The sequence below is a fragment of the Ctenopharyngodon idella genome, chromosome 10, assembly GCF_019924925.1.
Source record: "Ctenopharyngodon idella isolate HZGC_01 chromosome 10, HZGC01, whole genome shotgun sequence".
Lineage (NCBI taxonomy): Eukaryota > Metazoa > Chordata > Actinopteri > Cypriniformes > Xenocyprididae > Ctenopharyngodon > Ctenopharyngodon idella.
In genome coordinates, this window is record NC_067229.1 from 13,988,986 (window position 1) to 14,005,693 (window position 16,708).

General features: G+C 36.0%; 1 protein-coding gene across 1 annotated transcript; it reads left to right on the plus strand.

Moving 5' to 3' along the window:
* The first annotated feature begins 807 nt into the window (after window positions 1–807).
* Window positions 808–15,590, plus strand: mfng (MFNG O-fucosylpeptide 3-beta-N-acetylglucosaminyltransferase). The gene is made up of 8 exons (XM_051910643.1): window positions 808–1,404; window positions 6,796–6,841; window positions 6,923–7,025; window positions 7,408–7,561; window positions 12,059–12,144; window positions 12,568–12,733; window positions 13,549–13,634; window positions 14,321–15,590. Exons 1-8 carry the CDS (start codon window positions 1,063–1,065, stop codon window positions 14,415–14,417), a joined length of 1,080 nt encoding a protein of 359 aa, XP_051766603.1. The 5' UTR covers window positions 808–1,062; the 3' UTR covers window positions 14,418–15,590.
* Window positions 15,591–16,708: the final 1,118 nt, after the last annotated feature.

The window sequence follows — 16,708 nt, forward strand, 5'->3', positions numbered from 1 at the left end:
TAAAACATCAGTTGACCATATGTTTACTTTCAATTTCATATTTCCATATTGATAAAAATAAATAATAAAATCAAGATATAGCCTAGTTCACCCAAAAATTAAAATTCAGTCATCATTTACTCAACCTCATGGTCCAAATGTTGAATCATATAAAATATTCTACTTTTTGTAATGTCTGTTTGATGCTTTACACAATAATCTTTTGGGGATAATTTCTCAGCCAAATTTGATGTACGATAAATTTGTGATTAACTAATCGCAACATCATGTAATTAATTAGATTTAATCGCTTCCCATCCATAATTTTAATATTTTTATTTGATGTTGTTGTTGGTTGTGATGGAAATGATGTCACAACTGTCAGTCATAATTTGTGTAAAATCATTGGGCTATGACATTTTTTTCCACAATAAATATTGAAATAATTTGTTCACTGCTTAGATTATCAGAGTGTAAAACTTATTATAATTAATGTCTAAATATCTTTATTTAATAAAACCAAGACATAAAAGGCATTTGAAAATAAATTATGATTTGTTGTTTCCAAATCGGTTCTTGGTACTTTTTTGCTTATGTTCTATAATGCACCTACTAGAAATATTATTGTTATTATTTTTATCTCCTGCCATACAAGAGGATAAGTTTGGCTTAAAAAAGAAGTTTTTAACAGGAAATTTGGTTTATTTGCACACTTGCAGCCGTACATTTTATCTTATCAGTCACAATTGGAGCGTCACTCCGGAAAGTGGGCGGGGAGTAAAAAGTTTGCTAAGCCCAAACGTTGAATGAGTGACAGTTCATCCATCCTCCGCTTTAACAGAGCGCATGGGGCATCAGGCAGGATCCGCGCGCAATTACCAAATGAAAACTTTTACGGAATAACAATGAATTTAAAATACATATTCCAACCCACACAGGGACTCTCTGTTTGTTGCATTTCATTATTATTTTTAAAAATCAGACCTTTTTGGTGCGTCATACACTGTGAATGCGCCCAAATGCCGCCGATTATATCTGAAGTACTTTAATATGTGGCCAAAAGTGGATCGAGGATTTTAGAAGATGATCTTAAGGAGGCTGTTTCATGCACTGCCTGTCTTCGCTTTGACCCTGTTCATTCTGGTTTTGCTGGATTTGCAGCTGCGCACCCGGAGTGACCAAAAACCCACTGCGCCTCTTGCACGCGAAAGAACACAATCTATATCAAGGACCGTGGCTGTAAACCAACACAGAGATGTTGTTAATGAAAAACAGAAGCTGAAACGTCAGAAATGGAGGGAGGTGAAACCACAACCATCTTTAGAACTCACCGACATCTTCATTGCAGTGAAAACCACCGGCCGGTTCCACAAGACCCGCCTTGCTCTTCTTCTGGAGACCTGGATCTCCAGGACTAAAGACCATGTGAGTGTTCCTTGACTAGGATCTATTTAATACTCAAACAATAAAGGGGATTTAATGTAAGAAACTCCATTCTGATGAACCAGTCTTGTACCCATCAATGTGTATGATAGTTCATTGATCATTTTATTTGTCTAAATCATGATTTGAGATACAAACTCAAACAAAAACTGCTGCTGCTGATGTCACAGGACGTCTGGCAGACGTGTGCACATCCTGTGGCATCAGCTAAAGGGTTGTGTGCAAACGTCCTGGTGAAAGCACAGGTGCAAAACCTCAGACTTGTGTGGTACCAAACCAGACAGGTTTGTTTTGACTGTTTGATAAAGTGGCACGGAAGAAATTTTCCAACCAACATTTGTTTGCTAAACACAGAGATTAAAGCCATTTTTCACAAGCACGGATGAGACGATTTTATTAACGTTGGCACCATGCCACAAAGATTGGCCCACAAATTGGTGCATCTATATTAAAATGCAGCACTCTGCCCCATTTCCTGTTTTGTCCGCCCTGTGCTCGTTTATAGACTGAGCACTTCCTCTCTGTGTTCTCTAATTCAGCAGTAGCCTTGTCACGAAGGGTAGAGATGGACTTTTAGGTCCTCTTTTTGTCACAAGAAGCAGAACTCACAGCTGTGACCTTTGAAAGATAAACTAATGAAGATAACTGACTGAAAGTCCATTTTAATGAAGCCAAGTTCAGTGCCTTCCACTGATTTTCTTATAATACAAGGATTTGGTGTGGCAGTGAATTAAAGCCTGTTTAGACTCAAATTACTCTGAGCTTATGGGTTTACTGATGGATTCTGGGTTAAAGCTTGTAGATACTGAAACCATCTCTGAGTTGACAGATCTAAAAGACCAGACCAAGTGTGCGGTTACAACACAGCAGCTGGGTGAATCTCATGCAAAAGACTGTGACGTGTCATGCTCGCATTTCACCACAAAATCCAGAAAAAAGAACAAAATTATAATTTGCATTTTATGAAAATGTTTTGCACAGTGATTTTTTTAATAACAATTATTCTTTTTATATTGTAATAAAAATGACCCCCCACCCCCAATAATCAATAACCACCCAGGTTTTTTTTTTTTTCAATTATTCTTAATTAAATTTTTCATTTCATTTTCATTCTCATAACTGTAATACAATGGTTTTTGTAAAAAAAAAAAAAAAAAATTTATATAGGCCAGTAATATATAAATAATATTTTACAATAACAATACAAATACTAATATTAGAATACTAATGTTAAATAATAATAATACAGCTTCATATTCTATTAATTATAGTATTAATCTATTTTACAATAATAATAAGCATTTTGGCATTATTAATCACATAACAACAACAACAACAATAGTAATAATAATAATAATGATGATGATGATAATTGATAATAATTGTGTGATTAATAATGTCACAATCCAAAAATAATATTAAATAATAATACAACTTTTATATTGTATTAAATATAGCATTAACCTATTTTTATAATAATATTAATATTAACAACAACAACAACAACAATAATAATAATAATAATAATTTGTATTGTGGCATTATTAATCACATAATAACAACAACAATAATATTAATAATTGTTAGTATGTGATTAATAATACTTTTATATTAAATACTTTTTTAAATTTATTTTAAGTAATAATATTAATAATTATTATTGTATCATTAGTCACAATGCAAAAATAATAATAATAATAATAAATAATAATACAACTTTTATATTAAATAAAATATTTTTTTTTACTTATTATTAATATTTGTAAATAATAATAATAATAATATTTCTTCTTCTTCTTCTTCTTCTTATTATTATATGTTTAATAATGTCACAATAAAAATAATGTAATGGTCCTAAAAATGGCTTCAAATTATTTAAGCAAAAATGTATTTATTTACTTATTTACTTACTTATTTGCTGAAATATGACCCAAATATTTTTTCAGGTTTTGTGAGATTTTCACACTATTTGTCAACAACCTCATCATATTTTTTTAGTTATACTATTAAATTCATGCTTATATTTAGTTATGCTTTGGGATTTATGGCTTGGTATACTGGTTGGTATATAATATGATTTCTCACCCAGTTCTGCTGTTCCTTGGACCTGGTTGACACTTAAATTCATGTTGTATGAGACAAAATGTTTATGAATTAAGCCCTGGTTCCTAGTATTAATTCTGTGAAAGTGAGATATGATTATTGGTCATTATTGATACTTGGCAAAAAGCAAAATCGACAGATTTATTTAAAAAAAAACTTAAACTGACTCCTTAATGGACATCCATTTAAACTGTAAATGATTAGATTTGACTGTGGCCTGCTGTAACATGACATTAAGAAGCAGAACAAAGCTGGTCTGACGTATTAACACATGCTTACACACATACACACTCGTGGTTTGGCAGGCGCTAACAACATGAGCAGTACTTTGGAAAGATGTTAATGATTGGACTTGCTGAGCTTTATCTCTGAGTGGCTTGTCAAAACGAATTCCCAACGTGCAACTCAGGATGTAACACTTTCAAAGTTGCAGCAGTCACTCTAAATATAAGATGACACGTGCGAAATAGCGGTGCTGCTGATCCAAATACTTGAACGATTAAAGAGAATGTGTGCAAAATGCTCAGGGCTAAAATTACTCTTGTATGGCATACTAATACTTTTGTTTTTGTGTGGAAGGAATGACTCTCGGACATTCAGTCTGAAAATCTGAAACTGGAAGGGTTTGAGGTTTCTTGGCCCTCAAACGCAACATTTAAAAAAAAAAAAAATTCCCTGCTTCTGCTTTATTGGTCCTGTTTTGAATATGAGCAAATAATGACTGAGGAGGAAGTGTGTCTTCATTTCAAGATTGAAGATTCAGCTTTTCCTTTCCCTCTGGGGCCATTTACACACCATCATTTTAAACTAAAATGGAAAACTTGTTATGCGTTTTGGCAGTTCATTTACATGACAACAACGTTTTGGGGGTCTGTCCTGTTGAAAAAACCAGCATATGCTGGTTAGGTATGTTTTGAAGCATGGCAGCTGGTTTGAGCTGGTTTAAGCTGGTCAAGTGTTGGTCCTAAGCAACTAGCTCCAGCTCAGGACCAGCTTATAACCAGCTCAGGACCAACTAAAGACCAGCATAAACCAGCTCAAACCTGCTTCCATGCTTCAAAACATATCTAACCAGCATGTGCTGTTTTTTCAACAGGGTGAAAACACAAAATTTTGAAAACTGGTTTCAAAGTGCAAGTTTTTTGAAAATGATACTGTTAATGTCTCCATGTAAACTACAAAAGCGCAAATTTGCGAAAACGGCGACGTCTTGCATATTACATGTTCAGTCTATAGACGTGTAGTGTTTCTTTACAAAGTGACATTGCCAACTACTGGCGAACTACATAAATAATACAGCGTTTTTAGTTGTTTTTTTGCTGATCCGTATGAACGGAGATCATTTTGACAACGTTGTTGTCTGTACATGAAAAATGCAAATGAAAAACTTTTCCGTTTTTAGTACATCATTGTGTAAACGTACCCTCTATGTCGAGTCAATGACTAATTTTAAATATAACTGAACGATGAACGATGTATAAATAATGTTTTTGAGAACATTATTAGAGACCAGAATGAATATTTTATTAATGTTACTGGAAGAACATTTGTTCATAACTTTGAGAGAACCTTGCCACAGCATCAGCTAAAGTTCTGAGAACGTTCCCTGTTAGCTGGGCTTTTCCAAGTGACTGAATTATGTCCCATGTTTGATGCTTACGGTTAGGGCTTTGTAAATTTAGTTTTCAAGTTCCAACAGCGGGTTTTTAAGCACAGGATGTTGTTTGTGTGTGTCAGTTTTCATGAGTGTGTGTGCTTATGTTTGTGTGCCCTATTGCCTCCGTGCCAATAAGAGGAAGCGACAGCCGCAGACTGCGTTTTGAAACAATGACAAAACGGAAGTCTATCTGACAGAGGAAGTCTTAAGCTGAGGAAACAGGAACAAAGTGTGAAACAACAACTCTGGCATTTTTAACCAATGCCAGAAAAAACAAACAAAAAAAACACCGGACATCTGAGTTTTCAAAAACGTATTGTTAGGTTTTTTTATTGAGCACTTTTACAGACTAATATGTTTTGTGTATGTGTGTTTGTTTCAGTGATATACAGTATGTGAATATGTGCCATCCAAAACTTTTTGGTTGGCACCTTCCTATAAGTGCATCTGTTTTTATCGTCCATCACATTATGAGGCACCTCTTTCCTAAATTTGCAAGTGGTGCTCACTGCAGCACCTCCTCCACGAGTTTCACTTCATTGTGCCACTAATGGGCAGCTGTGCTGCCGTTTCACTCTTTGTGTATCTCCAGACAGTGCTTTATGAGCCGCTGTCATCAGTCGCCTCACTTTATCCAAAATGAGAGCTAAAGATCCACCCTTATGATTTACGAAGGAGCTTGAAGCCGGCGTGTGGGCCGTTTCCACTCGCTCTGGCCCATTGGCTTTGATGGCTGTGGCATTGATCGCACTTTCGATTATTCCGCCTGTATTCAAGGACCCACGGAGGGAGAGGCATGTAGACTTACGATCTGAGCCGTCTGGAGCGCCTAGACATCGTAATGAAGCTAAACTTCCAGAGTGACACCTCCACTGCATCATGGGATGCATATTTTGTGTGTGTGTGTGTGTGTGTGTGTTTGTGTGTGTGTGTGTGTGTGTGTGTGTCAAAACGGAAGAGTAAAGGGAATAGGGTCATGGCTAACCACAGATAGGATGTGCCTTGGTCTAGCATGCAGGAAATGGCTCCTAAATCTGCTCCTCTCACTTGGTTGAGAGACTTCGGTTCTGTGGTTACAAATGACAGTGGGAAGTTTCACTAATTATATTATATATTAGTGCTGTCAAATTGATTAATTGCGATTAATTGCATCTAACATAAAAGTTTGAAGATAGATAGATACATAGATAGACACACATTTACAAACATTTATGTTTAATGCAATTAATTGTGATTAATTACCTCATATTTCTAAATTATTTACAGATATTTTTTTAATTATTTAGAATTATTTTATACTATTTTTTTTTTTGATAATGTTTCTCAATAGTTTTTGTGCCAACCCAATTATCTCAGCTGTAGTTTTTAGACACTCTAACACAAAAACACAAACGGTCCAGAACAGTGTCGTCCCACCTTGAGAAAACATTGGTAATTACAAACCAGATTTCCTAATGGTAAAACCGGGAACACAGATGCTCTGAGGCCTCCTGTTGCACCAGCTGTTATCTCGCAGTTACTTGTCCTCAAAAGACCACTATGCTCTCATTGTACCATTTCAGAATTAATATGGTTTGCCTCACAAAACTTGTGTTTATTTTTTACTTTTACAGACGTACATCTTCACAGACAGTCCAGATGAAGACATTTCCTCTGAAGGTAGATTGTCTTTCTTCTGTAGGATTGGTCTGAACTTCTGAATCTTTACTCTATACTCATTGTGTTTTTCTGTGCTCACAGGATTTAACATTGTTGTCACTAAATGTTCGCCGGAGCACAGTCATCAAGCTTTATCCTGTAAAATGGCTGCTGAGTACCACCACTTCATGACCTCTGACAAAAAGTGAGTTGCTATCTATCTGTCTGTCTGTCTATATATATAATATAATTATTAGATTAATTGTCATAGCAGATCTATACAGGTGGAGCTGGGGAAGGTGGAGGGTTTTAGAGGAAATCCGAAATGCACTGCAAACTGCTATAGTGAATGTAACCAGCCATTTAAATGTGTGAGCAACAAACTCATTGGCTGCAGATGTGACATGGACTAATCATCTTGTACCAGTAGTTAACGCTGTAATTATCATCAGCCTGCGCCATCAGTTTCATGACAGAACTATATATATAAATAATATACACACACATAGGAGTATGAAACAACATACTAACATAGTAAAAGTTTGATTTTGATATAACTTATAAAGCACTTTTGATTTTTGCCATAGGTGGTTTTGTCATGTTGATGATGATAATTACCTGAACCCTGGAGCCCTTCTTTCTCTCCTGACGGCCTTCCCAGCAGACAGCGATATCTATGTGGGCAAGCCAAGCCTGGATCGACCAATGAGAGCCCAGGAGTTGCTGGAAGGGAATAAGACGGTCAGTATCCCATTGTTTTTTGTTTGTTTTTTTAAACTGAATTCATTGTTCTGAATAATTATCAATAATAATTTTATTTTTATTTTTTATTTATCAGCCTTGATAAATGCCAAAATGTTTATTTTTTCCCTTAAGGGATCAAACAGTGATTAGAGCTTTATTGCTTATTGATCTGGACAATTCTTTCTGCTCTTTTACTGTCAATACAGTCGGAGGAGTTTCAATCATGTACAATGTGTAACGCCAGTCATTTTGAGTGTGTGTGTTTGTATTCATGCTGCCTTTGGAGCTGCTTCTCACAAAGATAAGTTTTGGTCTCCATGAGGGAAACAGCTTATAAGTCATATTAAGTGATATTTTCTGTGGTGGGTAGGTTTAGGGGATAAAATATACAGTCTGGAGAGTATAAAAATCATTATGTCTATAGAATGTCCCCATTGAACATGAAAAGCCCAACATGTGTGTGTGTGTGTATGAGGTCTACAGGAACAGACAAGCCATTCAAGTTCAGATTTCATCATCCTCTCTCTCTCTTTCTCTGCTCTACTGATCTCTTGGGCCACAGAGGCACCTGGGTAATAAAAACGAAACCCGCATTTTCATTTCTGCCACCCCTGCCGGACTTTACCTCCGCTCAATGGGATAAAAAAAAGTTATACCCACCATGACAGCATATTAGTTATTGCCTTGTTGTGTGTAGACCAGCAACTCGTCTTTTGACACAACATCCTGTACGTGTTTTCTGTCTTTGCATTGGATATTTATTTAGCCACAAAATAATAAGAAAAAACAAGAAATTGCATAAAGGATATTATTTTGCATAAATATCTTAATGCAATAAAATGTCAATTAAAATATATATATATTTTTTTCTTTAAATTAAAATAAAGAATTATATAGAAACAAGTTAAGTATATAATTACTAATGGTAATGAGAATTACTGTCAAAATGAAAAAAATAAACTTTCAAATTTATTATAACGTTATTATTTTAATTATTTTTAATACAAACACATGTGTGTACATTATGAATATTATATCTAGTTTATACATATTACATCATATATATTTAAGTATATATAATATATCTATTATATATTATATTTTATATCATATATATATATATATATATATATATATATATATATATTATATTATTACATATAAAGTACACTATATTGCCAAAAGTATTGGGACACCCCTCCAAATCACTGAATTCAGGAGTTCCAATCACTTCCATGGCCACAGGTGTATAAAATCAAGCACCTAGGCATGCAGACTGCTTCTACAAACATTTGTGAAAGAATGGGTCGCTCTCAGGAGCTCAGTGAATTCAAGCGTGGTACCGTGATAGGTTGCCACCTGTGCAATAAGTCCATTCGTGAAATTTCCTCACTACTAAATATTCCACGGTCAACTGTTAGTGGTATCATAACAAAGTGGAAGCAATTGGGAACAACCAACTCAGCCACGAAGTGGTAGGCCACGTGAAATTACAGAGCGGGGTCAGCGCATGCTGAGGCGCACAGTGCGCAGAAGTCACCAACTTTCTGCAGAGTCAATAGCTACAGAACTCCAAACTTCGTGTGGCCTTCAGATTAGCTCAAGAACAGTGCGTAGAGAGCTTCATGGAATGGGTTTCCATGGCCGAGCAGCTGCATCCAAGCCTTACATCACCAAGTGCAATGCAAAGTGTCGGATGCAGTGGTGTAAAGCACGCTGCCACAGGACTCTAGAGCAGTGGAGACGTGTTTTCTGGAGTGACAAATCACACTTCTCTGTCTGGCAATCCGATGGATGAATCTGTGTTTGGCAGTTGCCAGGAGAACGGTACTTGCCTGACTGCATTGTGCCAAGTGTAAAGTTTGGTGGAGGGGGATTATGGTGTGGGGTTGTTTTTCAGGGGTTGGGCTTGGCCCCTTAGTTCCAGTGGAAGGAACTCTTAATGCTTCAGCTTACCAAGACATTTTGGACAATTTCATGCTCCCAACTTTGTGGGAACAGTTTGGGGATGGCCCCTTCCTGTTCCAACATGACTGCGCACCAGTGCACAAAGCAAGGTCCATAAAGACATGGATGAGCGAGTTTGGTGTGGAGGAACTTGACTGGCCTGCACCTCAACCCGATAGAACACCTTTGGGATGAATTAGAGCGGAGACTGCGAGCCAGGCCTTCTCGCCAACATCAGTGCCTGACCTCACAAATGCGCTTCTAGAAGAATGGTCAAAAATTCCCATAAACACACTCCTAAACCTTGTGGAAAGCCTTCCCAGAAGAGTTGAAGCTGTTATAGCTGCAAAGGGTGGGCCAACTCCATATTAAATCCTACGGATTAAGAATGGGGTGCCATTAAAGTTCATGTGCATGTAAAGGCAGGCATCCCAAAACATTTGGAAATATAGTGTATGTTTATATAAAATGTTTACATTTTATGAACAATATAATCACTTACAATATATAATATAATAACTTATATTAATTGTAATGAGTCCACTGGAGGCAAGTTGAAGTGAGAACAGTTGAAGTTGAAGTTTATTAATCCAAACATACAAAATAAACAATGACTTGATATAAACTTGAATATAACCATAAAAAAAGAAACTCACCAACAGAGATTACAGGAAACAAAGCTAGACAAGAGACAATGGAAACATGAGGGCTATATATATATATATATATATATGTATATATATATATATATATATATATATATATATATATACACACACACACACACACACACACACACACACGTACTAATGACTTACAAGAAACACCTGTGAATAATCAAACAATGAACCAATGAGAAAACAGGACACATGACCAGATCAACCAATCAGAACATGACACATTAGGCTTGTTCGAGATGCATCAGCGCTGCACATCAAAGTACCGCAAGAGTGTTTGGAGAGCATACAACTCATGCTTTTGAATCGCTCTCGCAGTACTTTGATGTCATACGCCGATCGGTCTGCGCAGCACCGATGCATCTCAAACAAACCTATAAACATGGGGAGCACATGGCAAGAACACATGAGGCGCAAGGGAAACACATGACAGGAAACAGGAACCAAACTACAAAATAAAAGACATAAAACATGAACATGATACAAAACCCAAAACCAAAGGTGACATTAATATTGTAAATATAGAATATTTATGTTTTATTTTATATATATATATATAGTATATTCTTTTTAATTTCTAATAACACTCAGTTGGACAGTCAGTGCCCCATTGAATCTAAACTGCTCTTTCGTTCTGGTGAACACAACCTGGACCGTCCCATCTGCCTCTCTGTGTGTTCTCTGTGTTGTTTATGTCCATACTTATACGTATGGCTGGACAGGTCACAACTCCCTACAGGGAAGGAATATGGCCGAAAGGATGACAGAAAAGGACTGTAGAGAACCTCGAGGGTTATGGCCACAAGGAGGAAGGGAGGAATAAACTGATGGGACGATGAGTGGATGGATACAGTCAGATTTATGCCCCTGTCACTTATGATGCTCCACAGAACCCCATGTGAAAACAAACCGGCTCAGATTTTCAGGAAAGCTAAGAAATGAAGAGCAGATATGCATTGAGAGCTTACAGAGAAAGAGAAACTCATGGTTTGAAGAATTAATATACACATTTTAGGTTACTAGTTGGTGGTATAGCAAACAGGATTTTGTAATTAAAATTTGAATTAAAGTTTCAATTAAAAATCGGATTGGCAGAGTGCTGTTCTAATATATAACAACACTTTTAGATGTTCGTATCAATCCACATGTCTGTGTTTGTGCTCAGTTTGTGTAGGCCTAATAGTAGTGGGAATTAGACTTTCTGTATTTTACATATTTACACCAGTAGGTGGCGGCAAACAACTGTCTTTATGAGTGAGTCAATTAATCATTACTCAAGTGATTTATTTAAAAGCATAGACTCTTTATTGTATTAACCAAGCAGTTGTCTTCATGAGTGAGTCATTGAATCATTAACTCAATTGATTCATTCAAAATAACTAATTGATTCAGGAACAAAATGAGGAATTGTGTTTATAAGTGAGTAGCCTATATTGAGTATTTCACTCAATATAGGCTAATATATATATATATATATATATATATATATATATATATATTATACTTGATGTACAAGTGATAAACATTTCTGCACAAGATTTTTTTTTTTTTTTTAGGAAATGAGGTTCATTTGCAAGTTGCTCTTTTTCATCTCTTCCATCTCTTGCTGCTTAAATACCTGCTTTAGGTGAGGCTTTTACTCACAAACTCAGCGAGTCTCCACATGTACTGCTGTAAACTATCGCACACTGACCGTTTGCACCACTAGAGCTTCAGAACGGCAATAAATCACCCTGCACATCATTGTTTTAGGGCTTGATTCTTAAATTGTAACGAACTGTAGCATTATTTCTTGATAAAATATTTGGAGCCACTGCATGAATTCCACTCTTTAGGCTGATGCTTGACTTTTTCATCTGTTCTGTTTCAGAGGGACGTTCGTTTCTGGTTTGCTACAGGAGGGGCTGGTTTCTGTCTGAGCAGGAAGCTTGCAGAGAAGATGGCACCCTGGGCAAGGTGAGGCCCTGATTCAGCATGTGTGTGTTTGGCTTTGATTATGAAACCATTTCATGCACATTTTAGTGCCAGTACCTTCCTATAGGAAATAAAAATCACAAAAAGTATCTCAGTGGTTTCTTCTAGACAGAAATGAGATTAAATGAAGAACAGAACATACACTACTGTTCAAAAGAATGGGGTCAGTAAGTTTAAAAAAAAAAAAAAGAAATTAATAATTTTATTCAGCAAAGACACATTAAATTGACCAAAAGTGACAGTAAAGACATTTATAATGTTTGGAATTATTCCTATTTTAAATTTAGCCTTGGAGACTTCTTTTAAAACCATTACAAAATCTTACCGACCCTACACTTTTGAACTGTATAGTGTATATAATATGCATATATAGAGAATATAGAATATGTTTGTCTCCATTTGCAGTGGTCCCAGGTTCGAGCAGACCTCTGCAGTAATCATGTTACCTGATGACTGTACGGTGGGCTTCATAGTTGAGAGGAGACTGGGCATCTCAATGGTCCACAGCAAAATGTTTCATTCTCATCTGGAAAACCTACTTCTTCTTGCCCCCAGTGATATCCCCAAACAAGTAAGATGACTATCATTTCCACCTGATTTTTTAATGGTGGCTATTATATTGCTTATATATTTAAGTATTAAAGTATTGCTACAGAAATTATTGATAGTTCGTTCATTTCTGTTGACAAGAAATGGTCAAAAGCAATCGAAATTAGGATTTAGATGATCTTTTTTTTTTTTTTATCTTTATTTAGTATTAGAAGTATCTTTTGACTTTATAAGCTAGACTAGTAAGCCAACACCTTGCATCCACCTAGGATACCCTAGCAACCACTTAGATTACCCTAGCAATCACCAAGCAATGCCCTAGAAACCACCTACTAGCAACCACCTAGCAAAGTTCTAACAATAACTCAGGCAAGCATTCACAACACGTTAGCATACAAAAACTTTAGCACAGGCACATTTCAAAGAACTGGATGCTATTTAGTTCAAAGAACTAATAGCATATCTAAATTAAAAAAAACTGAATGTATATAGCCTACAGTATTTGACCTTAAAGAACTGAATGCTGATATTTTACCTTATAGAACTGGATGCTGATATTTACCTCAAAGAACTGAATGCTGATATTTTACCTCATAGACCTGGATGCTAATATTTTACCGCAAAGAATTGGATGCTAACATTTTAGCTTAAAGAATTGGATGCTAATAGCTCAAAGAACTGGATGCTAATATTTTAGCCCAAAAAACTGGATGCTAATATTTTAGCTGCCAAAACAGATAACAGATTTTTGAAATGGTTAGTTAAAATCAGACTTGTGCAATTCTAACAACATATCTTCTATCCTTCCTGTTTGTTTCTCTTTCTCTAACACTGAAGGTGACTCTAAGCTATGGATGGTTTGAGAATAAAATGAATAGTGTTGAACTAAAAGGAGTTTTTACCAGAGACGAAGATCCGTCCAGGTTAGTCATGCACACACCTTCACACACAGCACATGCAGGCCCTGCGGATACAGATTTACTATTTATGACTAAAAGATGACGAATACTGCCTCTAACTCCACTTTCCTTTGTTCATTCAAGACAAATTATCAGAAAAATTATGTTAAAGTTAGATATAGCCACTTTAACTGATGTAAAAGCATGTTATCCTTCTACTAAAGCTCTTGAAATCTAATTTCATGCTAATGGTTTATCTGTAAAATATGCTTACCACAGTGAGTTTGGTATCTTACCACACATCTTTTTGCATTAAACATCCAGGCATTTTCTGTTATCACCATAAATCCATTCTAACACACTTCGTGAGCAGACATCTCTTGTGGGCAGTTTAAGAGCACTTCCTCTTACATCTTAATCAGCTTAATCTTAATAAATTTGCTTATGTATTGCCAAACTCTTCACAGGCTAAAATGCTTTATGTTAACTCAAGAGATAACAGATACTTGTTTTTGAGACCCAGTAAAGTTTGATTCCTGCAAAGATTTCACAAACTTCAACCATGGCTTGAAGCCAAAGCCTAAAGCCAAACTAATCATTTGCTTTTAGCATTTATTATTCCATGATGACATTTAAAAATGTGTCATAGACATTATTAATGATGCATTTAAGATGTTTTTAGCTAATGTTGTTCAGTTTTTTTTTTTCAGGTTCAGGACAGTCCACTGTCTTCTGTACCCTACAACAAGTTGGTGCCCTGTAGCCCTCAAAAACGCCTTGTCATGGAATCAACGTGTTCTCCAATGATACAATAATCATGTATAAAGTGAGAATTTCAATGCATGAAGTTTCCTTACAAGACACTTGTGTTTTATAAGGGTAGAGTAGCCAACAAAAGCCGAAAGTGCTGCATGGTGTTCATATGAGGAAACTGAAAAACCTCAATGTTTAACTGAGCCATTATTGTTATTGAAATTGTAAATTGGAAGTGTAACTTTTGTCTACATGTTGCACATTTTGGTTATGAATTTGTTTGTTTTTAAAATTGAAACCAATATATATATATATATATATATATATATATATAATGGTTATAAATATGGTGGGGGGAGGGGGAGAAAAAGAAAAATGCATCCATCCATAATCAAAGTAATCCATACGGCTCCAGAGGGTTAATAAAGGCCTTCTGAAGTGAAGGGATGCATTTTTGTAAGAAAAATATCCATATTTAAAATTTTATAAATTTAAATAACTAGCTTCTGGCGGACGACCATACGCATACTGCGCAAGTCGATATTTGGGAGGAAGAGCAACCTCTGACCTGACGCAATGACGAACGCGGAGGCGCAGAGGAGAGAGCAAAACAAAACACCGGTCACGAATTAGAAGTCTAAAATGAGAAATTTTAAAAAGAAATGTTGGAGGATTTCAATATAAGAGAAGAGGAGCTTGAGTTTGTTGAACAGCCGTTGTTGTTTGAACCGCAAGAGACGTCTAAGCTTACGCTACTCCTACATCCTGCGTCATACATCGCCTGAGGGTTTACTCTTGTGGCACAAGTCGACTTTATAAATTTTTAAAAGGTCAACAGAGGTGTCCTGCCTGGCCCTACACATGAGATTTCTCTGGATTCCCTGAATCTTTCCACAATATTTTGCATGTTAAATGGTGAAAGACCTAAATACTGTGATTTTTGATTTGTCTTGACAATAACATTTTGTCCCAACTTTTCTGGGACTGGGGTTGTGTGTGTGTGTGTGTGTGTGTGTGTGTGTGTGTGTATATATATATATATATATATATAGTTGTATTCTTATATTTGCACTGTACATGTTTTGATTACTGTAATCTATTTGTACTGTATGATTTACATGATGCACTTAAGATAAGTGGACATCCACTAAAATGTTTTGAAATACATTTTCATACAGTGTTTGTTAAATAAATATTATTTTCCTTTATAAAGATTATAAATTATTATCTGCGTAACCAATGAGGTTCATTCTTGTGTGTTGCACAGCACGTTTGAGCTTCCAGAAGATGTTTGTTCTTGTGCGTTATTCAGGTTAGGTTGAGCTTCTGCTTATGTTTGCTGATCAATGTTTACATGCGAGTAAAAGGCTAAATTAAATCTGTTCATCATAACAAGCGATCGATTCCCTTCAGAAAATTTGGACTAAACTGCTTGATTCATATGGATTAGTTATCCAATCCCTTTATGAAGTTTTTGAAGCGTCAAAGTGGAAGTTGCAAAGGCAGTCTATGGAAGGAAATCTGACAGCATTCTGTCTCAAAAATAGCTTAATTTGTCTTCCGAAAAAGAACAAAAGACTTGTGGGTTTGGAACGACATGAGGGTGAGTAATTAATGACAGGATTTTCATTTTGGGGTGAACTAACCCTTTAAGACAGGGCTTTGACAGAAAGGGGGTACTGGCCTTTTTAGACAGCCTGCCAATCAAATGAATCAAGCAATCAAGTGGGAGGCAGTCTCTGTGAGAACAAACAGACCCTACGTTCCATTCGGAAAGGCTCATCCCTATGCCCTAATCCCTTCAAAGGGTTTACACTCCGGAGTGAGAGCTTCGAAGGGATGAAGGGTGTAGGGGTCAAAAAAACTCTTTTTTTGGAACGCACTTCTGCGTCATCTTAAAGAGACAATCAAGGAAGAGTAGACTGTGTAAGCTGCACCCTTTGTTTAACGTTAGTTTATTTATTTATTTTTGGTTTATCGCACCATATTGTATATTATGTCTATTTGAAACATTTGAATGAACTGATAAAGGGAGCTGTAAAGTATTTTTATTGAAGTACAATGTCATTTTGACCATAACAATGTACCAAATCTAACTCGTATAAATATTACAGTAGTATAGAAAAATACTATACCTACATTTATAGGTAAAATCGAACTCCGAGCCTCCTGTACCCATTCTGTGACGTCAAACAACTTCACTGTGCAAAGGATCATGGGGGCCTGAAGTGTCCATCAGTTGTACCCTTCAAAATCCTTCATTCCGAAGGGCCCTTTGAAGTGGCCAGTTTTGAGCACTTCGGTTTAGAACAACCCTTCAATATGGCGGCCATGATTGTTTTCAC